At 37.4% G+C, this 25,590-nt stretch overlaps 7 protein-coding genes across 8 annotated transcripts; 3 read left to right on the top strand and 4 right to left on the bottom strand.

Moving 5' to 3' along the window:
- Nucleotides 1–1,330: 1,330 nt before the first annotated feature.
- On the top strand, nt 1,331–4,531 carry LOC17874911 (inactive beta-amylase 4, chloroplastic). Of its 2 annotated transcripts, XM_006280231.2 has the most exons (10): nt 1,331–1,675; nt 1,865–1,993; nt 2,180–2,426; nt 2,719–2,939; nt 3,020–3,097; nt 3,177–3,336; nt 3,460–3,713; nt 3,815–3,884; nt 4,103–4,171; nt 4,263–4,531. In XM_006280231.2, the coding sequence occupies exons 1-10, from the start codon at nt 1,461–1,463 to the stop codon at nt 4,413–4,415; spliced, it is 1,596 nt and encodes a 531-aa protein (XP_006280293.1). In that variant the 5' UTR covers nt 1,331–1,460; the 3' UTR covers nt 4,416–4,531. The 2 variants fall into 2 exon arrangements, with proteins under 2 accessions (XP_006280293.1, XP_023636183.1); XM_023780415.1 differs by lacking the exons at nt 1,331–1,675; nt 1,865–1,993 and having other exon boundaries at nt 2,347–2,448.
- An 84-nt stretch (nt 4,532–4,615) lies between these two features.
- On the bottom strand, nt 4,616–5,442 carry LOC17875355 (protein TIC 20-v, chloroplastic). Its single transcript, XM_006281373.2, has one exon. It carries the CDS (start codon nt 5,372–5,374, stop codon nt 4,745–4,747), a length of 630 nt encoding a protein of 209 aa, XP_006281435.1. The 5' UTR covers nt 5,375–5,442; the 3' UTR covers nt 4,616–4,744.
- Nucleotides 5,443–5,894: 452 nt separating this feature from the next.
- Nucleotides 5,895–7,496, top strand: LOC17875888 (putative pectate lyase 21). Its single transcript, XM_006279722.2, has 3 exons — nt 5,895–6,737; nt 6,829–6,967; nt 7,101–7,496. The coding sequence occupies exons 1-3, from the start codon at nt 5,923–5,925 to the stop codon at nt 7,323–7,325; spliced, it is 1,179 nt and encodes a 392-aa protein (XP_006279784.1). The 5' UTR covers nt 5,895–5,922; the 3' UTR covers nt 7,326–7,496.
- Nucleotides 7,497–8,961: 1,465 nt separating this feature from the next.
- Nucleotides 8,962–11,059, bottom strand: LOC17874706 (fasciclin-like arabinogalactan protein 1). Its single transcript, XM_006280410.2, has 2 exons — nt 10,358–11,059; nt 8,962–9,632 (listed from the first exon to the last, which is right to left on the bottom strand). Exons 1-2 carry the CDS (start codon nt 10,994–10,996, stop codon nt 9,000–9,002), a joined length of 1,272 nt encoding a protein of 423 aa, XP_006280472.2. The 5' UTR covers nt 10,997–11,059; the 3' UTR covers nt 8,962–8,999.
- Nucleotides 11,060–17,003: 5,944 nt separating this feature from the next.
- On the top strand, nt 17,004–18,455 carry LOC111829018. The gene has a single exon (XM_023777645.1). It carries the CDS (start codon nt 17,004–17,006, stop codon nt 18,453–18,455), a length of 1,452 nt encoding a protein of 483 aa, XP_023633413.1.
- A 1,773-nt stretch (nt 18,456–20,228) lies between these two features.
- LOC17876202 (pentatricopeptide repeat-containing protein At5g55740, chloroplastic) lies at nt 20,229–22,874 on the bottom strand. Its single transcript, XM_006279954.2, has one exon. It carries the CDS (start codon nt 22,798–22,800, stop codon nt 20,308–20,310), a length of 2,493 nt encoding a protein of 830 aa, XP_006280016.1. The 5' UTR covers nt 22,801–22,874; the 3' UTR covers nt 20,229–20,307.
- A 1,406-nt stretch (nt 22,875–24,280) lies between these two features.
- On the bottom strand, nt 24,281–24,973 carry LOC111832616 (probable calcium-binding protein CML49). Its single transcript, XM_023790048.1, has one exon. The coding sequence runs from the start codon at nt 24,900–24,902 to the stop codon at nt 24,402–24,404; it is 501 nt and encodes a 166-aa protein (XP_023645816.1). The 5' UTR covers nt 24,903–24,973; the 3' UTR covers nt 24,281–24,401.
- Between the last annotated feature and the right edge of the window lie 617 nt (nt 24,974–25,590).

A 25,590-nucleotide genomic window follows, 5' to 3' on the forward strand; every position in this document is an offset into this window, starting at 1 on the left:
TTATGCCTCTCAATCTCTCATGATGCTAACACATGCAAACAAGAATACAACCCCAAACCTAAAAAATGGCTAGCAACCGAAAAATGTCCCATGCATTTGTATTTCGACCGACGAAGTAAAAAACAGTAAAACCATCTATGTAATTGTTCGATACATTAAGATGTAATGTTTTTTACATGTTTTCTTTCCTTGGTTTAATGTTAAAATTTATTCCAAATAAAGTAAGGTTTACGTTTTACAATGAAACCCCTGAAAACACACCTAGCTTTTATAAAAGAGAAAGCAATGAAACCACATGCACACTTAAATACGTATGAGCTTTGTCACACTTAGAGTGGAACCAATGTGTCACACTTAGAGTGGAACCAATGATACGACAACCAATTAACTTAATTAAAGTAGAAACCAAGGAGTGAAATTCTGATCGCTGCATTCTCCGACGAGAAGGAGACGAGCGTCATAGGTTACACCTTGTGCGATCTACAAGAGACTTTACAATGCTTGATTGAGCCGACCCAAGAAAACCCAAGACTTGTAATACCAAAACTGCACTGTCTTTATAACTCATCCGAATTCCATACATGCATTCGAACAAGTCATCTTTATTTGATGAAACATAAGTTTTGCAACTTGATGAGTAAGAGACTGAAACGTGACATATCGTGGACAGTGGACCCATGATTTAATTTGATCTACTCTCTCTATATAATACATATACGACAATGCATACAAAAAAATAATAATAGGATGTGTGAAGACATCTTTAGTATAGTAGTAGTAGTACTGATGACCAAAAAAGCCCCAAAACACACCACAATTGGTAAGCTAGTGTTGATGATTGCGAGTAGCCTATGCATATGGGATAGATAATGTTCTAATGGATAATTTTACAATGCTTATCCACTTAAGGGTCTAGATGTTTCCACGTCAGCAAATTTCTTTAAATTCAATAGATTTTTTTTTGTAGTTAAAAAGTCTTATTCAATGGATATTACTTACTAGTATTACGAAAAAAAAAAATTACCATCTAAAGTATAACATTTTTTAGTATGTATATGCTAGTCAAGTCCTCATATTTTGTTCAAATTCAACGTTATTGACTTATGGTAACATTACTGATTTATTCCAAAGCATAACCTATACTTTAATGTTGGCCACGAGGTGTCAAAATTAGGAGTAAAAAATACTAATGGGGTCAATTGTAGAAGCTTTGGATAAAGGAAAATAATAAAAGAAAAGTATAGGGGTCGAAAAGGAATTATAAAGTTAATAATTTTCTAACATTTATATATAAAAAGCCCCAAATAAGTTTTGGGTCGTTAAAAAAAAAAGAAAAGAGAAATAAAAATTTTGCGTTTCGAGTACTCCATCTCCGTCTCTTTTCCTCCGCATCTAAAACCATCTGAGAAATATCTCCGACGAAGGAGAAGGAGAAGCAGAAGAAGAAGAGAAGACGACAAATGGCGGAGATTGGAGTTATCGGTTGTGGCTGTCGCGGAGTCTCCGGCGGCAATTTCTTCCATCCCGGAGGATTTTCCTTGAAATCTTGTTTCCTCGAGCAGAGAACTAAGCGTAATCGTAACTTTTTCCGAAGCGTTTCTATGATTCCTCCTTTCAAACGCGGCCGTTTCATCAATAAGCTTCGTTCCGTCGCCGGAAACAGCCGAATCTTTAGGTAATTAATTTATCTCTCTCTTGCTAAATTCAAGGAAATGGAAGTGATTAGAACATTTTTTCGTTAGTTCGTGGACGATTCTTGAGTGGGATCAATTTGGGGAAGACTGAGAGTAATCAGTTGTCTGCGAATAAAATTTGGATTGGAGTTAATTGATATTTTTTGTTGTTGATTGAATATGAGTAATAGCATGGATGCTCGAGAGAAATCACGATCGTTTGTGTTGGTATCATCAAGGCACAAGAGAGTTCCAGTTTTTGTGATGATGCCGATTGATACATTTGGAATTGATGCTTCTGGGTGCCCAAAGATTAAAAGGTTAAGTTTCTTGAAATGTTTCAATGTACCCGATTTATATTACCTTACATGGTATGAAATATAGTATCATTCCATTTTCAGAACGAGACAAGTCTAGTTTCTTCTTTTGGTTCCTTATTTTTTTTATTTTTTTTTTGCATTCTCTTGACAGTCAGGTAATGAATTTTGTATTTGTTCTTGTTTTAGGCTCAAGGCTTTAACTGTTTCTCTCAAGGCACTCAAGTTAGCTGGTGTTCATGGAATCGCAGTTGAGGTTTGGTGGGGGATTGTAGAGCGTTTCTGTCCTCTTGAGTTTAAATGGTCACTGTATGAAGAGCTCTTTAGGCTGATTTCTGAGGCGGGCTTGAAGTTACATGTTGCTCTTTGTTTTCATTCAAATATGCACTTGTTTGGTGGGAAAGGAGGCGTCAGTCTTCCACTCTGGATCCGAGAGGTTGGTATTGTTAGAATTACAGGTATTTAGTTATTTGTCTGCAGTAAACATAACAAAGGTTGCCTGATTCGGATTTTTTCTTCTTCCTTTGAATATATCTGAGGTTGATTACTGATACCTGTGTTTTTTTTTATGGTTAAATCATGGAGAATTTAGATTTCTGTTGTAATCATGGATGCTTACTTGATCATATTATCTTTGGGATTGCTTTCCGTTGTTAACAACTTGTACATCTGCTTTGTGCATTAGTAATATAGTTTCACTCAGCAGCTTTTACTTTGATAATTTCCAGATTGGAGTCGTCAATAAGGATATATACTATCGGGATAAAAATGGATTTTCCAACAATGACTATCTCACACTTGGAGTCGATCAACTTCCTTTGTTTGGTGGCCGTACTGCTGTCCAATGCTATGAGGATTTTATGCTCAGTTTTTCTACAAACTTTGAACCATATTTTGGGGATGTGATTGAAGAAATAAGTATAGGTCTTGGTCCATCGGGGGAGCTTAGGTACTTCTTATTTTCTATGGACTATCTTACATAAGCCACAATATCTATAATAGAAGCTTCTTACATGGAATCTCTTGCAGATATCCTGCACATCCTTCTGGAGATGGGAGATGGAAATTCCCTGGAATTGGTGAATTCCAATGCCATGACAAGTACATGTGAGTGACTATTTATTCAAAAAAATCTTTTTGCCTGTGTGAATTACGCTTACAAGGCGAACTATACTGCTTGGTTTAGGATGGAAGACTTGATGGCAGTGGCATCCCAAGAAGGCAAGCCTCAATGGGGAGGCAGAGATATTCCAGATACTGGCTGCTATAACAGCTTTCCATCTGGTGTTCCGTTTTTTGAGGAGGGCAATGATAGCTTTCTCTCTGACTATGGTCGTTTCTTTCTAGTATGTTCTATGTTCTTCATATCATGTTATAATATCCGCATTATTATGATCTTGAGTAGTTTTCAGCAAAAGTGGCTAGTAGGTTGGATTAAAACTAACAGTTGAGCTGTTTTTTTTTTGTAGGAATGGTACAGTGGGAAGTTGATTTGTCATGCTGATGCTATTCTTGCAAAGGCAGCCGATGTTTTGCGGAGACGTCAGGAAGAAGAGAAAAGCTCTGTAATGCTGGTTGCGAAAATTGGTGGAATCTATTGGTGGTATAAGACATCTTCACATCCTGCTGAACTAACCGCAGGTTATTACAATACCGCCCTCAGGGATGGTTATGATCCTGTAGCTTCTGTCTTGTCTCGCCATGGTGCTGCTCTGCATATCCCGTAAGAGCTTTCTTCTTAATTTTTCTTTACTAATTACATAATTCATCGAAGATACATGGTTCTGTGTTACTGACGAAATGAATCTCTAATATCTTTTCCAGCTGTTTAGATATGGCAGACACTGAAACACCTGAGAAATATCTTTGCAGCCCTGAAGGATTGCGTAGACAGGTACTTTCTTTAGTAAACTTTTGATCTAGAATCAATCATGTTCAATTGTTCATATGTATTTTACACCGGTCACTGTTGTGGCAGTATTTACTTCCATCACACAGTTCAAACTGGTCTAGTTTATCTGTTCTATCTGTGCTGCAATATTAGCTTCTTCCCATTGAAATAATCAATCATGCCTTAAGAACAGATCAGCATTATCACTTTTTTTCTGCTAGATACACGATGTTTCAAAGAAGTGGACAATTCATGTGACTGGCAGAAACACAAGCGAAAGATTTGATGAGGTGAAAGTTCTGCACATTCTAAAGTGGTTATATGATGAGGTCAAAATTTTGGTTATTAATCATGTTTATTTATATATCAATTCCGCTACAGATGGGACTAAGGCAAATACGAGAGAACTGTGTGCAACCGAATGGCGACACTCTAAGATCATTTACATTTTGCAGAATGAATGAGAAGATCTTTAGGGTCGAGAACTGGAACAACTTTGTCCCTTTCATTAGACAGATGAGTGCAGATATGTAAAAACAGTCACCACTGTTATGTTTGTCTTTTGTCACAGAATTGATCTTTCCTCACCATATTGCTTTTTCAGATATGTGATGAGGAGAACTAATCAAATCAAGAATTGTTATATGATATCTCTCTAACTCTTTCTCTCTCTCTCTCTCTCTCTCTCTCTCGATTCTTCATTTGTCAACTTTCCTGTTCTTATTGCAAAAGTGTGCAGAAACCTTTTTCAATGGATCAAAAAGTTACAATGTATGTTTTGATTATCAGAGACAGATCCAATACAGAGAAAGTTACAATCACAGCATATGTGTTACATACAAAACATATGATTTGTTCTTGCGTCAAAGTACTTGTCTATCAGCAGCCTCAGCAACAAGAGGCAATCTGGGGGTCTGACCAAACAAGCAAGCAGAGAACCCATATATCAGAGAGACAAGCAAGAAGAGGAAGACAGTGCTGTCCAAACTCATCACCACATCCAAACCAAAGCCATCTCTTGGATTGAAGCTCCTCTCAAGCAAATCCGGGAAAATCAACAGCACATCAAGCACAATCGCCTGCATCGTGTTGAACCTAACGTACCTGCTGAAATTAGGGTTCCTCACGACGACGAAGTAGAGAGTGATGAAGATAAGAAACCCATTGAAAGGGAAGCTCTTGAAAGCCCTGATGGCGGGAAACAGAGGTTGGATGAGAATCTGGAAAGGCTGGTACTGCGTGATGATGAATTTACCGTATTGAATCCCATCGAAGAATGGGTAGAAGTAACAGACGGCTGAGATTATCCGATCTGATGCGTCGACGGAATCATCACCCTTGGATCGGAGTACGAGTGCGGCGGCTCTGTCCCTGGACAGTCTAGGTTTTGGGAATTGGGTACTAGGGTTTAGAGGGAGAAAAGAACGACGACCGCTTAGGGTTAGAGTTCCGGTGAGAGATGGCAATGGAGCAAAAAGCTGAGATATTGCCATTTTCCTCTGTTTCTGTTTCACTTCACACAAACGGAAAGTGAAGACATGATGAGAGGATAATAAACAAAACTCCACGCTGTTTCAACTTTTGAGCTTCAAACGGTTTATCGTTTTTTCACTTATCTGACGGCACCCAGTCTTTTAACGGATGAACCGAACGCTCAATCGAGGAAGATAATAAAAGTACTAGCAACATGGATGCCGTTTAAGGACACAAAGAGCAACTACATGACATGTTAACTATTTTTCAAAACGGCAAGCAGTTATTTTGAAAGAGGTAACAATTAAATAGCCTCTGTTGTTGTTATTGTTTTTTTTTTTATTATATTTTTGATCAAATCCACCAGTATAAAACGGCGCAGCGCTTTTGTATTGGACCCAAGTCTTTCAATTTTCACCTAATTAACTTACCTCCGTATTTATTTTTTAGCGCACTTAAATGTCACTTGCATATATATATTGAACAAATTATAAACATAATAATTCATACTCAAACCGCTTGTTAGTTTTTCAACTTTAACCTCTTTTCTTTTTTTAAAGAACGCATAATGTCAATTGTATGTACAATTTTCTTGTTTGTAATAAACGTTTCTCCTGCGTTTGCGTTTGCGGTTCCTAAACCACCAGTCGTAAGGCTACTATCAACATCAGTGACATCAAACTCAACAGATTCTTGCTCATCAGCAAATGGGAATCCAATCGACGAATGCTGGAGGTGCGACGAGAAATGGAAGGACAACCGCAAAAACCTCGCGGATTGCGCGGTTGGATTCGGACGGGACTCGATTGGCGGTAGAGCAGGAGAGTTCTACATTGTAACTGATTCAGGAGACGACAACCCTCTAAACCCATCTCCAGGTACGTTACGGTACGGTGCAACACAAGATCAACCTCTATGGATTATATTTGATCGAGACATGGTAATTAAACTAAAACAAGATCTCCAAGTAGCATCATATAAAACCATTGACGGTAGAGGAAACAACGTGCAAATAGCTTACGGGCCGTGTTTAACTTTATATAAAGTTAGTAATATAATCATAAACAATCTTTATATACACGATTGTGTTCCGGCCAAACGGAGCGCCTTATCGTCGTTGGGAGGGTTCTCGGACGGAGATGGGATCTCGATATTCGAGTCTCGCGATATTTGGATTGATCATTGTACGTTAGAGAGGTGTTACGATGGGCTTATTGATGCGGTGAATGGATCAACGGATATAACGATTTCTAATAGTTACATGTTGAATCATAATGAAGTCATGCTTTTGGGTCATAGTGATGAGTATTCTGGTGATCAGGATATGCGTGTTACCATCGCCTTTAACTATTTTGGTGAAGGACTTGTCCAGAGGATGCCGAGGTAATTAGTACAATCTTTGAGGTATAAAGATTGTTCGAAATTATATTACTAACTTTATATTAAAAAAATTGAGATATATGTATATGTGTAGGTGTAGGCATGGATATTTTCACATAGTGAATAACATTTATAGAGAGTGGAAGATGTATGCTATTGGTGGGAGTGCTAATCCAACGATCTTTAGTCAAGGAAATGTATTCATAGCTTCAAATAACCAGTTCACAAAGGAGGTAGCGTTTTAACCTAACAATAATTAGTGTAATTATGAACCAACTTTTTTTTATTTAGTTATCACCATATCCATCAGATCATTTTAGAACAAAATGTTTTACATCATGCTTCATGCCCTTACCTATATGTAAGGTGACAAAGCGAGAGAGTGCAGATGGAGACGATGAATGGAAAGAATGGAATTGGAAATCAGAAGGAGATGAAATGGTTAACGGAGCTTTCTTTACGCCGTCAGGGGAAGAGGATTCTCCGAGCTATGCGAAAATGTCGAGTATGGTAGCTCGACCAGCTTCACTCCTCAAGACTACACATCCATCAGTAGGCGTTCTTAGTTGCAAAATTGACCAACCTTGTTAAAAAAAACATAAGATAGTGACCAAATCTAATATTGTCCTTTCTTATTATTGTTATTGTTATAGCACATAGGATTTGTATTGAAGTCGATGATCATAGACCTTAAAAAAAAAAAAACAGTGTGATTGTCAATTTGTTACCAAAAGATTCAATTAAGAGTCACTCAAAGAAAAACATAGTTTTGCTTCTAAAGATTTTTCGTCTAATGTCAATGTAACCACAAAATCCTATGGTTTAAATTAATTAAACTCAACTCACATATCTCACATAAAAATAAATAGCACATGCTAAAAGTTTAAACTTTAAACTCTTGTAGACCACCACTACTCAGGAGGATGTGACACAATTTATTATTCCATCACGGCTTCACCTGTCCATAGTCCTGCTTAATTCAGGTTTTGAGACAATAATATTGCAAATGTGCGTGTGTTAACTGCTAAGTTACATGGAATCGCCGGAGATGTGTCGCTTCTCGGTTCAGAACCGGAAACGGGAGCGGAATCGTTCGGAATCGCTTGGAATCGTCTCGGAATCGCGCTTCTGAAAATGAGTCTTTTGGAATCGTGTGGAATCGTAAGCTTCCGAGTAGGAAGCGTGGAGGAGGAGATTGGAAGCGTCGCGGCAAAATTTTAGATTTAGTTAGATCTTAGATTTTTATGTCTGATTTTGGTTAATATCAAATAACATACTTAGATTTAGCAAAATAATGTATAAAATAAAAGTGAATGAAGAAAACTGTGAAAAAAATAAAAGCAGTCGCTCTCTGTAGTTTAGGGTTTTGAAAAAAGGTTGGGGAAGAAGATGATAAAGATCTTTATTGTTTAATATAAAATTTTAATTAAAAAAAAAACTATGTTGATCGAACTCATGTCCTTGCTAAGAGTCACAAATCAACTAACCACTGTACCACCTTACATCATTATATAAATGACAAAACTAAACAATCTATTATATATTTATAAATATGACTTTTATAATCATCATATTAGATATTTGATATTATATATATATATATATATATATTTATATGTATTTACGCTTTCAACACGTACCCGCTTCCTAAATTTTTGAAAAAACTCGATTCCACGTTTCCAAACGCTTCCGCTTCCGCGTACCCGCTTCCGATTCCATGCAGCTTAGGTTAACTGTTAAGTGTTAATGAACATCATCTACAAAATGAAAAGAAGAAAAAAAGTATTGAATGGAAATAGTTTTAAGATTAGGAATTAACTTCCCAATTATATCGGGATTGAGTTTGTTGTAAGAAGTATAAATATTACACTCAACTATAACGTATTAAATCATCATCAATATATTTCCACATTTTGGCGGAGAGACCAATCAATTATCAATATTCGTTTGACTGAAAATACTGAAGTTAAATATAAACTTGAATCTTGCAAGTGCTCAAGTATATAGTAGTTTCTCGTCTTCTTTTCAACACCGATTCGTTACATAATCAACTAAAACATACACGTAAACCAAGACCAACACACATATATATTAAACTACCGACTACTTAATTCGACAACCCAAATTTTAAATTTTAAAAATAAAACTCAATAATAGGGGGAAATAAATAAAATAATCCTCATTTACCTTCCCCTCAAAAACCATAAAACAAAAGATGCACAAAAAGGAAACGAACAAAAATACATAGAAGAAACAAGAAGTGAACTATAGAAGCCAAGAAGAAGCAAACAAGCAGAGCAAGCTCACCACCAAACCAGCCTTAGCTCCCCCGATGATCCTAACCGCACCAGCTTCATCAGCGGTCGAATCATCCGCCTCTCCATCAGGCCCTTCCGCTGGCGAATCCGAGTCACCAAAACCCGACTCATCAGGGGACGGTGCAGCCTTCTTCTTCTTCCCTTTCCCTTTACCTTTAGCCGGTTTTGGAGAATCCGCAACATCGCCGTCCTCAGGTGCAGGAGCAGGAGCCGGAGCATCAACAGCCGAAGCCTTAAAGAGCTCTTTAGGCAACAAAACCTTATCCGTCGCATAGATAGCCAAAGGCTGCTCGTCGATGAGAGTATCAACGATCTTGACAGTGTTGATCCTTGTCTTGAGCGTAACTTTCTCTCCATCGTTCTGTACAGTAAGCTCGAACTTGTTAGCTCCATCCGTCGCGAGCGTGTTCATCGGTCCATTGTTGGATTTGAGCATAGCCATTGAGTAATATGTCGGGACAGCGAGGAAATCAAGGAAAGCTTCTTTCTTTGGAGCCGTCAAGTTCTTGTATTTGGGCAAGAATCCTTTCATTGCATCATCTCCTGGACAGAACACTGTCATGCCTCCTTCCAAACTCTCCTGTTAATTACAACATAATCACAATCCAAACCCCATTTTAATTATCATTCGGATCTTGAAAAGTTGCAATATTTAAGATAGTCAAGTTGAAAAACTTTTTGTAGCTACTCAATTATAATGGCTAGCTAAGCTAGCTAGTGAGTTAGTGGGTAAAATTATTGCTTCTTTTTCATATTTGAAAAGATGAACCATTATAGGGAAAAAGTTAGTCAGTAGAGTTAGGTTTCATAATTTAATTTGAAAATGAATTGGAAAAGTAACCAATAATATTCCGATAATTGAGCTAATCAAGTCCTATGTGTTTGACTATATTTGCTCATTTAGTCATCTTTTGACTTTTTGGTGTGTGTGTGTGGACTGTGTGTTTTGTTTCAAAACCAACAGAACAATCACATGCAAATCTTTCTGATTAATTACTGTTTCTAAGTGAGAGTCCACATTACTCACAACTAATCAGGGGTTAATTAGTGTAAGTAATTGAGTCTTAATTTGTGTTTATCTAAATTTCTACATGCATCTATTAATTTTATTTAATAATTTATAATTAGAAAACAGAAAATTACAAGTGTCACTATTAGTTATTAAAATCAGGGTCTAGTTATTTAATTAGTTTCTACATTTATAAAGACATGCATCTCTTAATATCTCAATAAAACAGAGAATTAAGTATTGAAATGAATAATTAGCTAATTACGTGCAATAAAATCAGGGTTTTAGTAAAGTACCTGAAACGTTTTTGAAGCTCCGGGGTTGGTGAGAAGAGTCTCAGCAAACACTTTACAGCCATGAGCCGACATTATTCCGGTGAGATTCATCTCCGCCGGAGCCGGGGTAGGAGCCGACGCAGTCTCCGAGGGTAAAACTTTACTGATCTGAATAATGGAGATGTTGTACGGAACCTCTTCAATAGATTTAACAAAGAAAGCAGACAGATCTCCGCTGTCGGGACCGAACCCGACTTTACCACCTCTCAGATCCGTAATGTTAACGAATCCGGTGGTTCCAGGAGCAGCTCCGGTGGCTTGGAACATAGTAGCGGCGAGAGCAGAGCCGTCACGGATCTGGTGGAGCTTTTTGGTTCCGAAGTAATCAAGAAGCACGTGGAGCGAGAGGATGTTCTTGAGAGTTGAGATTGTGTAGCCTTTCGAGGTTAACGCTGCCATGGCGGCGTTGTCGACGGCGCATACGGTTATGGTTGTTCTCCGGTTGATCTCGTCGGCGAGGTGGGTTTGTGTTAGGTAATGGCTGAAGGAGGAGAATGATGGGTGGCTTGCTAGGAGGCGCGTGACGTTGTGGGCGTGGGTTTGGATAGTGAGGAGGAGGAGGATGTTGAAGATGACGAGACAACTCATCTTCTTCGCCATTGTTCGAGAAACAGAGAGAGGTTTCTTGAGAGAGAGAGAGTGAGTGAGTGAGTGAAGAAGAGCTTATTAAAGTGAGGAGGAGAAGAAGAAGAAGATGGAGTTTAGTTAAAAGGACGTGGATTCTGGTTTAAATTACTATTATGCCATTGAGTTATTTTTATTTATTTATTGTGATGACATTATTTTAGATGTATTTATTGCGAAATTTAAGCTTATGGGTTTTGCAAGTTTGTGACCATAATCATATGTGCTGGTTCTGTTCTTTTTTACACGGTTTCACCTACTACTACTAATTTATGAAATTATTGCTAAACTTTTTTTAGAGATTTGAATTTTAAATGTAGGAGCTCGAAATTTTATATATTTGAGCAAATTATAAAACAGCCTGACGAAATTAAATTGGTGGAGGCAACATGTGAAGATGCATATCTGAACAACAGAGTGTACTAGTGCAGCGAATAGTTCAGAAGACTTAACAAGAGAAGAAACAACAAAGAAGGAAAGTGAGGAAAGGCGGTTTGGCTTGGGCACAAGACAAAGAAGAAGTGTCTAGAACCATCTAGAAGCGTGAAGACTTTACTTTTATAAGAATAAAAGTAAATTAGAAGAGTTGGATAATTTCCTAATCCATAAAGAAAAAGGAAAATATCCTAAAGCCTATTTAGAAGTGGAATATGAATTTCCTGTTGTATGGAGATGTCCTAGTTCTATAAATAGGGAGTCAAGACTTGAAGAAAGCTTGGCACAATTAAGAGAAAGAGATCTTGCAATAAGCTTTAACTTGAGAGAAAAGAAAGTTGAGAGCTTATCGAGTGCATAGGGTTTCTTTGAGTGATTCTAAGATCAAGTGTATGATCTTAGAAGGAGGGTCTTTGAGAGATTAGGAATTTGTTTAGGGAAAAACCCATTGTAAACAGAATTTCTATATATTAAAGATAGCGTTTTGAGAAACCCAGTTTTTACTATTCTGATCTAGTTCAATCCGTAAGACTCTTGCTTTTACAATTGGTATCAGAGCAACACCTGTTCGATATACTACAGGTGAGATCTTGAGGACACAATGGAGAGTTACGGAGATCTAGTCAATAGTAACAAGGTTATCTTGGATGATGGCAACTATGGTTTTTGGAAATCTAGAATCAAATCGATCATTGGAGGTATCGACCGTTTGGCATGGAAGGCTGTTCTGGAAAAGTGGGTCGAGCCAACTATCACCAATAGCGAAGGAGAAAAGATACCAAAACCAGAAAGTGATTGGACTGAAGAAGAACAGAAAAAATCCAAGTATAATTCAAGAGCTCTCACAGCAATACATTGTAGTGTTGGAAGAAAGCAGTTTGAATTGATACAAGGATGTGAAACAGCGAAGGAAGCTTGGGATCTCTTACAAGCACACTATGAGGGAACTTCTAAAGTTCAGAACTCAAGAAAAGACATGTTGGCTTCACGTTTTGAAAATCTCAAGATGGAAGAACATGAATCGATCTAAGATTTTACTTCTAAATTGAGCACTCTAGCACAAGAAGCAGTAACACTTGGAAAGAAATACAAGGATCAGAAACTGGTGAAGAAATTCCTAAGATGTCTACCTGCTAGATTCATGGCATACAAAACTGCTCTAACAGTTTCACATAAAACAGAGGATCTTAGTTTTGCAGAAGTTGTTGGGATGCTGCAAGCACATGAATTGGAACTAGGAGGGGTAAAGAAAACAAAAGGAATTGCTCTAGCTGCTAAAGAAGACCTGACTCAGACAGAGGATGACGATCCAGTTGGACTGCTTGTTAGAAGGTTTGATCGTGCTCTAAAGAAGTATGAACAAGGTCAAGGATCAGGACAGAAACGAACAAATTTCAGAAGATATTCTGAAGAAACCAAAGGACCTAAGAAATCTGAGATGCAGTGTCATGAGTGTAAGGGAATGGGACATTTTGCTCGAGAATGTCCAACCATCAAGCTTCGGGAAGCAAAGTGTGTTCTTTGCAAAGGAGTCGGTCATACTCAAGACAATTGTGTGAACCGCAAAGAGAAATCAATGATAAGCATGGAAGACGAATCAGATAGTGAGGAAGAAGAAATTCTAAATCTGGTTGCTATGATTGGAATCACAGAATTTGAAGATGGAGAAGAAGTGACTGACTCAGAAAATGAAGAAGAAGTTGATATAGTTCAGAACTACAAAGAAGTGCGTGATACTCTTGTCCATATGGGAAAAGAAAATCAGAATTTGCTAAAAGAGAAAATGCGCCTAGAGGCCCTAGTGTTAAAACTGCAGAATGAGTTGGAAGATGAAAAGAAGATTGCCAAAGATTGTGTACTAATGACAAAAGAAAAGTTAGTACTATCTGCTAAAGCTGATGATCTAGAAACTCAATTAACTGCAGAAAAGAAGGCAAAATCTGAATTACAGGCTGAACTAGACCAACAGTACAGAAAGATACACATGTTTGCAGGAACTAAGCAGCTTGATAAAATTCTGAGCTACGGAAGAACTGAGAAGACACATCAAGGACTTGGCTTTACTGGAGCAAATAGCTGGAGCACATCTACAACTAAGTTTGTATCTGCTGGAGTAGATCAGGTGAAACCTGAAGTAATGAACACCAATAATACCAAATATGCAGGATGCTTCTTTTGTGGAAGGTTAGGACATTATAAGGCATACTGCTACAAGTACTGGGAAAAGATTCGAAGACTAAAGAACCTTGGAAAGTATTTTTGGAATGGGTTCAAACGTCAAATATGGATTAAAAAATCTGATCTATATCAGCCTAAACGTGTGCCTACCTCAGACCTAGGTTTTCGATGCAACATGGCCATGCTTACAGAGGAAGAAGAAGAAAGTTTACCTTGGTATTTTGATAGTGGCTGTTCTCGACATATGACAGGATCACAGGAGAATCTGGAAGAAATCAAAAAACTGAGAGGCGGAAATGTTACCTTTGGTGATGGAAGGAAAGGAATCATACAAGGCAGAGGTAAAACATGTAGTGATCAACTGCCAAAACTTGATAATGTGTATCTTGTACAAGGGCTGAAGGCAAACTTAATCAGTATAAGTCAACTGTGTGATGAAGGAATGTCAGTTCTGTTCACAAAAATTGACTGTAAAGCCATGGATGAAGATGGAAAGACTAAACTGCATGGGATAAGGTCAGGAAGCAACTGTTACATGTGGGAGAAAAATGCTGAGAAGTGCTTCAGTGCAAGAGACAACCTGAATTTATGGCATCAAAGGATAGGGCACATCAATGTCAGAAATTTAACTACTCTTGTAAACAAGGAAATCATCCGAGGAGTACCTCAACTCAAAGGTGAAGATAAGATAATATGTGGACCATGCAATCAAGGAAAGCAAGTTAAAATTCAGCACAAAAGGGTTCCAGATGTGCAGTCAAAAGTTGTTCTAGATCTGATTCATATGGATTTAATGGGGCCGATGCAAGTAGAAAGTCTGTCAGGAAAGAAGTACGTATTTGTGTTAGTTGATGACTACTCACGATACACTTGGGTTCGGTTCATTCAAGAAAAGTCAGAGACTGTGAACAGTTTCAGGATTCTAGCACTTCAACTCATTAATGAAAAAGGATCTATTAAGAAGATAAGAAGTGATCATGGAGGAGAATTTCAGAATGAGTCAATGAAGGAATTTTGTGAAAGTCATGGTATAGTGCATCAATTTTCAGCTCCTAGAACTCCACAACAAAACGGTGTAGTGGAAAGGAAGAATCGAACATTGCAAGAGATGGCACGAGCTATGATACATGGAAATCTAGGAAAATTTGACTCCAAGAGTGATGAAGGCATGTTTCTTGGATATTCTAAAAGTAGTATGGCATATAGAATATTCAACAAAAGATCATGTGCTGTAGTTGAATCAGTCAACGTGGTGTTTGATGATTTAGCAGGTTCAAACAAAGGAAATCGTAATTCAGACAGTGATTCAGAAACAGAGGCACCTGGTTCAGAGGCAGAGAAGGCTGAGTCAGAAACAGAGGAAACAAAGGACAATGAGTCGGAACCAGAAAACTCTCATTCGGACTTACCTGGTACTCCGACAGTTCATAAGAATCATTCAGCCTCATATATCATTGGAAAACTCACTGAAAGAAAGACCAGAGGAGTGCAAATCGATTTCAAAAAGCTACATAGTAACTTTGCAATATGGGAAACAGTACAATTTGAGTGCTTTGTGTCATTCATTGAACCAAAGAATCATGTTGAAGCTCTTAAAGATGATTTCTGGATCATAGCAATGGAAGAAGAACTTGAACAGTTTGAACGAAATCAAGTATGGGAGTTGATTCAAAGACCAGAAGAGATCAACATCATAGGAACTAAATGGATCTTCAAAAACAAAATCGATGAAAGTGGTGTTGTAGTTCGGAATAAAGTAAGGTTGGTCGCACAAGGATATACTCAAATCGAAGGAGTTGATTTTGAAGAAACCTTTGCTCCTGTTGCACGGTTGGAATCCATCAGATTATTTCTGGGAATGGCTTGCATATTGAATTTCAAAGTGTATCAAATGGATGTAAAAAGTGCCTTTCTTAATGGTTATCTACAAGAAGAAGTCTATGTAGAACAACCTAAGGGGTTTGAAGATGTGACTCATCCCGAGTATGTGTATAAACTGAAGAAAGCCCTTTATGGATTAAAGCAAGCACCCAGAGCATGGTATGATAGATTGACAAGTTATCTGACTGAGAATGGATATATTCGTGGAAGTGTCGATAAAACCTTGTTTACACTTGAACAAGCTTCTGACATTCTGGTAGTTCAGATTTATGTTGATGATATCATTTTTGGAAGTACATCAGAAATACTCGTCAATGGATTTGTGAAGATAATGACCCAAGAATTCGAGATGAGCTTAGTAGGAGAGCTAAAGTATTTTCTGGGATTGCAAATCACACAATCTGATGAGGGCATATTTATTTCTCAAAGTACTTATGCAAAGCAACTTTTAAAGAAATTTCAGATGGAAAAATGCAAAGAAGCAAAGACACCCATGAGTACATCTATCAAGTTGTCTAAAGATGAGAGTGGTATTGATGTCAGTATGAAGCAATACAGAGGCATGATAGGCAGTCTACTGTATCTTACAGCAAGCCGGCCGGATCTATGTCTGAGTGTAGGCATTTGTGGAAGATATCAAGCAAATCCCAAACAGTCACATCTGGAGGCTGTAAAAAGAATCATCAAATATGTGAAAGGGACAGTTGATCTCGGTATCTGGTACTCTAAAGGATCTAATAAGAATCTAGTTGGATATTGCGATGCAGACTATGCAGGAAGTGTTGTTGATCGAAAAAGCACAACTGGAGGATGTTTTTTCTTAGGGAACAATCTGATTGCTTGGCTAAGCAAGAAGCAAAATTCTGTGTCTCTATCAACTGCAGAATCTGAATATATTGCTATGGGAAGTTGTTGTACTCAATTGCTTTGGATGAAACAAATGTCAGCTGATTATGGCATGGATTCTGGTGTAATTCAGGTCTATTGTGACAGCAAAAGTGCTATTGACATATCCAAAAATCCAGTTCAGCATTCAAGAACTAAGCACATTGATGTCAGACATCATTTTATACGAGAGCTTGTTGAGAAGAAACAGGTTCTTATTGAGCATGTGGAAACAGAGGTGCAGCTAGCTGATATGTTCACAAAGGCATTGGATTTCAGTCAGTTTTCTTTTTTAAGAAATTCGATTGGAGTTTGTGCTATGTGAATCGGATTCTGTCTGATTCAAGGTACTGATTCAGGATGATGCAGTTCAAGTTATTTTACCGAAATAATAATCAGTTCCGTATTTTCTGTGATTTCAAAAGTTTAAATTTAAAAGAGAAAAGGAAAGAAAAATCGTTGTTTCCTCGAGATTCGGGCATCCAAAGAAAAGACGATCTTTTAGAAGGAGAGAGTGAAGGATGTGACCTCATAGTGAAAAAAAAAACAAAAAAAAAAAGGACGAAGAAGTCGAGGGGTCTAGGTTTTTCTTTTTTGCACGAAAATGGTGAAAGCTACTCGACGCGGGTTGATCGGCCAAAATCGTGGTGCTTCTACTGCTCGAGACGATGGTGCTCTCAATCATCCTCAGCTGATTGATGGATCGAGTGATTCAGAAACTACTCCTTCTCCTGTTCAGGCTCTTGTACCTTACGAGTTGGACTCAAGTGCTTCTCCTGTTTCGGATCCGGTTGCTACTCCACAAGCTGACATCGGTGAAGCATCTGCATCTGCGTATGCGTCAGCTCAGGATCATCCGACGGACGAGGAATCAACGCCGGTGTCTCGACCTGAACCAGTTCCAATTTCAGTCGAAATTCCAGAAGTTGATCCAACTGTTTCTGTTCAAGATCAGTTTCAACAGCAAGAGATGAAGAAGAGACAGCATCCAGAATCAAACGCGCCTGAGTCTTCCAAAAAGCGTCGAATTAAGAAAGGTATTTCTAAATCTCCAGGGTTTGATTCATCACGGTTTGTGTCTCGTGCTGCTCAGTTACGATATAATAGCTTCATCTCTCGTCGGTTTATTCAAGAACGTCGTGTTGATGTTCTCAAAGAGGATACTTGGGGTTATTGTCAGAAAATTAAGGATGTTGGTTTAGATGAACTCGCTTTTGAACTAGTTGATTATGTCAAGGCAATTGTGTGTGAGTTTTATGCTAATCTTCCTTCTGAGGCATCCTCTTCTGGTGTTCATGTGTTTGTTCGGGGTCAGATATTTGAGTTTTCTCCAACAGCTATTAATCGTGCTTTACTTCAGAAGCCTCTGACTAAAGCAGAACGTCGAGCAGATGCAGCTGTTAATGATGTTGCAATTGATCAGGTTGCCAGAGTTCTTAGTGGGAAAGATAAAACTAACTGGAAAGGTTTAAGTGTCAAAAATTTACCTGCTGGAGTTGGAGCATTACTTATGATTGCTGCTTACAATTTGGTTCCATCCTCACATAAGAATCATCTTGCTGAAAAACGGGCCAGAGTAGTTTACAAGATTCTTCAAGGTATTCGGTTTGATGTAGGTCAGCTGGTCTATGAACAGGTCATGGCATGGAATTCAATTCAGAATGACGATAAGCGTTGGCTGATTTTTCCAAGGATTATCACTGAGTTGCTGCTTGTACAGGGTGATATTCATAGTGAAGATGAGGACTTTATTGTTGCTACTGACTATGTAAAAGATCCTCGCACTGGTGAAGTTTATGCTAAGAAGTATCCAAGTGATGACAGTTTTGGTTGTACTGCTGCTCCTGCGCATGAGGGTTCTACTCCTGGTCATAATGTTATTCAGCTTGGGGAAATTCGTCTCCCATGTAGTGGAGATAACAGTGATGCAGCATCTTATGCAGCTTTGGTGGATACTGCTGTTGTTCTGAAAAAGCTTTCGGATGATGTTCTGAGGAAACTTACTGAAGTTGTTGATCGCTTGATTCAGAATCATCCTTTGACGAAGAAAGCTTAATTGAGGTTTTTTAACCTATGTATCTCAAGCAGGGGGAGAAGAGATCATTGATCATGGGGGAGTATTTTGCTTGCTGTTGCTAATGATGAGTTGTTTGATCATGGGGGAGTATTTGAAGTTTTTTGTTTTTTGATTGAACTTTGCAATTTGCTTCCGTTTGTTTCAGTTTTAAGTTTCAAGTTGAACAATCTAGGAACTCAGTTTGCTTAAGACTTCTTTGAATTTCAGAGTATTTCAAAGTTTGTCGTGACTTAAAACTTTGGTAGTACAAAGATCTAATGTACAGTTGCTTGAAGACTACAAGGTTAAAAAGGGGGAGATTGAAGATGCATATCTGAACAACAGAGTGTACTAGTGCAGCGAATAGTTCAGAAGACTTAACAAGAGAAGAAACAACAAAGAAGGAAAGTGAGGAAAGGCGGTTTGGCTTGGGCACAAGACAAAGAAGAAGTGTCTAGAAGCATCTAGAAGCGTGAAGACTTTACTTTTATAAGAATAAAAGTAAATTAGAAGAGTTGGATAATTTCCTAATCCATAAAGAAAAAGGAAAATATCCTAAAGCCTATTTAGAAGTGGAATAGGAATTTCCTGTTGTATGGAGATGTCCTAGTTCTATAAATAGGGAGTCAAGGCTTGAAGAAAGCTTGGCACGATTAAGAGAAAGAGATCTTGCAATAAGCTTTAACTTGAGAGAAAAGAAAGTTGAGAGCTTATCGAGTGCATAGGGTTTCTTTGAGTGATTCTAAGATCAAGTGTATGATCTTAGAAGGAGGGTCTTTGAGAGATTAAGAATTTGTTTAGGGAAAAACCCATTGTAAACAGAATTTCTATATATCAAAGATAGCGTTTTGAGAAACCCAGTTTTTACTATTCTGATCTAGTTCAATCCGTAAGACTCTTGCTTTTACAACATGGCCCCAAACTTATCCAACCTTTTCATCTAAAGTGTTTAATTATCACATTTAGTTTGGCTAACTATATTTATGATTTCTTCTTCTTCTTCTTCTTTGTTGAGAAGAGATCACAACAATCATGTGATTAAGATGATGATGTTCACTTTGTATACGTAGCTAAAAATAGAAATGCCTTTTTAGTCTAGAAAAACATACAACATTTAATTTGTTTTTATATATGATAAAATTAAATTAAAAAAAAAAGAAAAAAAAACAAGTCACGTGGGAGTTGGAAGAGAGTATCTCCTCTTCATAAATTAAGGTATCAGAAAACTCATTACTCCAATTATTAATAAATTTAAGCCCGTTTCACAAGCATAGAATCTTCTTCTATTTCGTTTAATATTTAAGAATCCTAAGTCTTATAGTAAACTTGTAAAAATTGTGTTAACAAAAACGGAACCTTGTTTGTTCCTTAAAAGTTTGATTTAGACGGGAAACTGAGTTCTTTTCACTGTGTCCATGTGCTTTACTAAGTGTCGGTGAAGACAAAGCAAATGCTTGAAAAACGCATGAATGCGTGATCGTTACGGTCAGCTAAAACCGGAGATGAGGCCTGAAACTGGTGGCGCAGGGACCAAGTTATCAAATATACGTACATTATACATACCACGTGGACGGTTGTGATCTGTTTTCAGTTTCTCCACCGACAATCGGTCGGTCCTTGTACTAGCTGGAATAGTAGTAAACTAGTACTGTCTGAGAGTAAAGTAAACTGTAGTTGTCTGAAGCTCTGACGAAACGGTTTGTTGTCCCTTGTCACTTACGATACGATATGGTAGTTTCTTTCGTACTATCTTAGAGTATTACACGATGGTAATTACGAAAACATATCTTCAATTAATTGAGATTGTGAATATATGTTCTAAATTATTACATTTCATTCACATAATATCATGTCAAATCTCTGAACACGTATCCTTTAGTAACAATGCTAAAATCCTTTGTATCTCATCGTTCCTAACATGTGTTTTGTCATTCGCAACAAACACATGGACTCCTTCTTCTTCTCCTTTAATTTGAATCCAACTACATCCAGGTTTTTTCTTCAGACCTTTAGCTTTCATCATCTCTCTCGTCTTTACAACTTCATCCCAACTTCCTTCGACTGCATAAGCATTCGATATCGTGACATAGTTACCGGAATTTTCAGGTTCCGTTTCAAGCAACTGCCTTGATAAGTAGTCCACAAGCTCTGTCTTATGCTGCTTGTTGCAAGAAGCAACCAAAGATTGGATCATTCTTCCATCTGGCTTGTATGGCATTTCCTCGATTAACCTTAAGGCCTTGTCTGTTTCTTTGGCTGATGCAAAGAGATCTACCAGTAGTCCATAATGTTCCAAGCATGGTTTCACACCATGATTTGACACCATATCAGTGAAAACCCTGATTGCTTGGTCAATATCCCCAGCATGGTTACAAGCAGATAAGAGGCTTGTGAATGTTATGCTATCTGGTTTCATTCCCATATCTTCCAAGCTTCTGTATAGAGCGACTGCTTCTGTCACGTTACCATATAATGCATACGCCGAGATCATGGCATTGTAGAGAGGCAACTCGTTGGATAACTTACTTTCAAAAACCCTCTCTGCTTTGTTGATATCTCCACATTTAGCATACATGTCAACCAAAGAAGTTTCAATAGAAGCGGAAGAGGAATGCCGTAGATTTCTTATGATGTACCCGTGGATTGATCTTCCGAAATGCAATGATGCTAGATTTGCGCTAGCAGAGAGAGCTACAGTGATGCTAAACGCATTTGGTCTCATCCCGGATTCTTGCATCTTTCTGAGAAAATGAATCGCCTCCTCACTGCAACCATTTTGTACCATTCCATTCATCATAGTTGTCCACGAGATAAGATTTGGAGTCATCCCTGAGGACTGCATCTGCAAGAACATTTCCTTGGCCTCATTTACCTCAGCATTCCTTAGACGACTTAGAATGATCAAATTCCATGTTATCACATTTGGTGGTACACTTTCTAGCTGCATCTCATAAAACAATCTCAAAGCCTCTCCACTATGACCAGACTCTGCATAGGCTGCAAGTAATGTATTCCACAGTATCAAGTCTTTCTCTACTGTGGAATCAAACACTTTCTTAGCATCAACAATGCTGCCACACTTGGCATACATATCCATCGTGGTGCTGGCTAAAACGATATCAGATTCAAGGCTGTGTCTAAAGCATTGACACTGCACCTCTTTCCCGAGTTTTAGATTCTCAGTACGTGCAGCTGCCGACATTAATGTCGCTAAAGTGACACAATCATATTTCAGCTTCTCTAGTCTCATTAATTGACACATGTAGATAGCATCTTCAACTAGACCTAGTTGAACATACCCGGATATAAGCAGATTCCATGTTACCACATCCTTCTCAAACATCCGATCAAAAATCATCTCAGCATACTCTATCAAACCAACTTTGCAATAGAAGTTCAATAAAGATGTCCCCAGGATATTATCCAGCTCCAGTCCATTTACAATAGCAATGGCATGACACTGTGTCCCCTCTTCAACCCCAGCCATATTGGCAGAAGCAGATAAGCAAGTCGAGACAGTGACACGAGTAGGCTCAACACCGTCCTTCCTCATATCAGATAAAAGCCGAATCGCTTCCTCGTTCATCCCATTTTGCACATAACCAACCATCAACGCATTCCAAGCAACCACATTTCTCTCAGGAATTTTATCAAACACCTTCCTAGCATCATCCAAAACACCACATTTCCCATACATATCAGCTAAACTACTAGCCACAAACACACAATCCTCAAGACCAGCTTTTAACACATACCCATGAACCCCTCTCCCAAATCTACTCCACTGCAACGCACCACACGCCTTAAAAACATTCGGAACCACGAAATTATCAGGAAAAATCTCATTTTCAAGCATCTCAACAAAACCCATTAAAGCTCCTTCACATAACCCCATCCTACATTTCACACCAATGATAGCCGCCCAAGAGAAAACATTACGAACCCTCAATTTCGAGAAGAGCACTTCAGCAATCTCCAAATCATCACACTTGGCGTAGAATATCACCAATTTGGTCTCGATGTACTCGTTCCTAGCGTAGAGATCACCGTTCTTCAAAATCCGAGCATGAATCTGCTTCCCTGTACACAAATCCCTCTCGTAAACGCATCCTTGGAGGATTTCTCCGTATATCTCAGGACCAATGCGTAAGTTTCTGAAATCCATCTCCGTAACAAGACTCAGAGCTTCTTTGATCTCACCGTTCTTACATAGAGACGAAACGCGGTGAAAGTAAGACGTGGACGAAGGGGCTTGAGGTTGTTCATCGTGAAGTTTGAAATAAGCTTTTGTTGATACTGAATACGGAAGTTTAATCGGGATAGTGTTGAAAGGAAGAGAAGCCATTCATGCCTCTCTCTCTGATAAACGTCTCTGAAGATAACAGAGCTTTTTTTTCGAATCCTCTCAGGAATTAAATTATTTTATTATCCCTATATTAGTAAAAGAGAAGTACAAATAGGAAATGGGTCGGATCAATTTAGCAAAAATACCCGAAATTTGCTAAATGGATACTTATAATTTGGATCAAAATTTCGAATATAGATATAAACCATAAAATCTGAACTAATTTTGGAAACATTAATATATTCTGTTTTTTATTAACCTCCATTAATATATTCCTATAATTTAGGAAACTATGTTTATTATGCATTACTCCGAAAATTATACAATAATTTCCTATAATTTTGGAAACTATTTTAAATTAAACTTTATTTCGAAAATTATATAATAAATTCATATAATTTAGGAAACTACTATATATATTAATATTAAATTATTATATTTTACAAAGCTATATTAACGAAAAATATAAAAAGAATATGTTTATGAATATAAAAGATCACAATCTTTTAAAAATATTTAAATTAGTATAAGAAATTCTTATATAAAACTAATAAAAAATATAATGTTTTTGAAGAAAAATTATAAATATAAAAAATATAAAAATGCATATATAAAAACATAATTTAAAAATATTTGGTATAAAATATAAAAATGCATATATGAATACATAAATAATAGTAATAAAATTAATAAGAATGCTAATTAGTTGGAATTAGTTAAATGTCTTTAATTAAATACATTGTGATTATGTAATTTTTTCAAATGCAATATCTTATCTGTATTATTATTTTTGATACTAATAAAATGATCAAATTGAATTACATATCGTTGTAAAAAGTTTTTATAAGTTATTTATACGGTATTTATTAGCTATATATTTATTTAATATTTATCTATTTTTTAATTATTATTAATTTTTATGTCATTATTTTTTATTAAAAATCACGGGTTGGCTTGCAAAATTCACAATCACATAGTAAAGCGGCTTATAAATAATTTTTTCTTTGAACACAATTCTTTGCAGCTTAATTCGCCACAATATATATTGTGAGAATGTAATTTTTGGAAATGAATATTATTTCTTTTTTCTTGGTCACCAAATTTTTTTACCTATATTATTATTTCTACTACTAATATGATCAAACTGAAAATTACGTATCAAATCACGTTGTTAAATGCTTCTTTTTCTCTACTGTTTAATCTAAACTCATGTACATATATATAATTTACCGTAGAAATAATAAGAAGTATAATATATTATAATTTATTATCGTTGCATAAATCATGAATATTCCCCCGCGGTATAGCGCGGGTCCACTTCTAGTTATTTGTATTCCAGAAGGAATCACCACCGTTGAAGTCTGGATTGAGGTAATGTGTTGCCACCTGGACGATTGAGATCTGATCCTCAAAATTATGTATCCCAACCGGTTTTCGATTTTAACTTCGGTTTATTATTATTTTTTTGATTATTGAACAATGACGATGATAATTCCTTTTATTAGAATTTACTTTGAAATTATTACAAACAAAAAAATTTGAGATAATAACATAAAAGGAAGGTTGCTTCATGATGATAGAGCTAATGTTTTGTCTAAATTCTATGCCCAACAAAAGCATAAAGATAAGACAAACATCAAAACATAAGCCGGCACGGAAGAAGAATAGCAAGACACCGCTGCTCCGGTTCCTTGGCCACCACCATATCCTGCTCCTCCTCCTTGACCGCCACCGTTTTCTCCACCGCCGAGAGTACCGTAAGGATAAGGAGGAGTATAAAAGTAAGGATAAGGAGGAGAATACGTTGTGGAAGGTGGTGGTTGGTTGCAACAGCCTGACGCCGGAACAGGAGGGCAGTGAGAACGTGGCGGCGGAGGTGGTGATGAAGACGGTGAAGGCTGTGAAGGCGGGGGAGGAGGATTACCGTATGGAGAGTAGCCTGTAGAGGAAGGCGGTTGAGGCGGTTGGTTACATGGGTATGGAGTGCAAAAGCCAGTGTTTAAATTTGAGTCCGAAGCTGAGATTAGATTGACACAGTTGAGAAGTGATAGATAAAAGGTGATTAGAGTAATATAGAGCGAAGCTTGATGAAGAGACAACATGATGATGAGTAAATGACTAATTAGCTAGAGATAGATGATGATGATGATGATGATGATGATGATGAGTTTGGTCTTTGGTTTTGAGATATATAGTAAGAAGATATGAAAATTTTTCCTGAGTTTCGTATTGTCTGCCGCATGGCATAACACATGTCGTAAGTGTTGGAGAATTTCTGAAGAAATCGTTTGTGTCTTTTAACGGATGTAGACAAAATTTATTTCATGTAATGACAAATTATACGCACTTTGGAATTTATACGTACAGCGTTACCATAGTCAGCAAAAGATGTCCTATATAAAGAAGATGTGTTGTGGGTAACATGAGTATCAAGATGAGTGTAAAAATTAAGTCTGGATCTTTGTTATGTCCTATGCATGGGAAAGATGAAGATTTATATATGGTATAAACTTTTAAAAAATCAAGAACATAGTTGGATTATTAATTTTTGTTATTTTAAGTTAAGCATGAATTTAGTTATATCGTCTTTGTCTGTTCCTTGGCATTCTCGATCGGGAGACGACTGTTACGGTGTAAATGAACGGTACCACTGAAGAGATGGTTAACGTTACTCAAGACACAAGTGTGGTGCCTTATGAAGACCACGTGAAGTGATATGCGGTTGTTTGGAGTGTTTTAAGACTTTGGTTTGGTTGATCAGAATCAATATCTCCTTGAATGTTGTGAAAA

This window comes from Capsella rubella, unplaced genomic scaffold (genome assembly GCF_000375325.1).
Source record: "Capsella rubella cultivar Monte Gargano unplaced genomic scaffold, Caprub1_0 scaffold_8, whole genome shotgun sequence".
Taxonomy (NCBI): domain Eukaryota; kingdom Viridiplantae; phylum Streptophyta; class Magnoliopsida; order Brassicales; family Brassicaceae; genus Capsella; species Capsella rubella.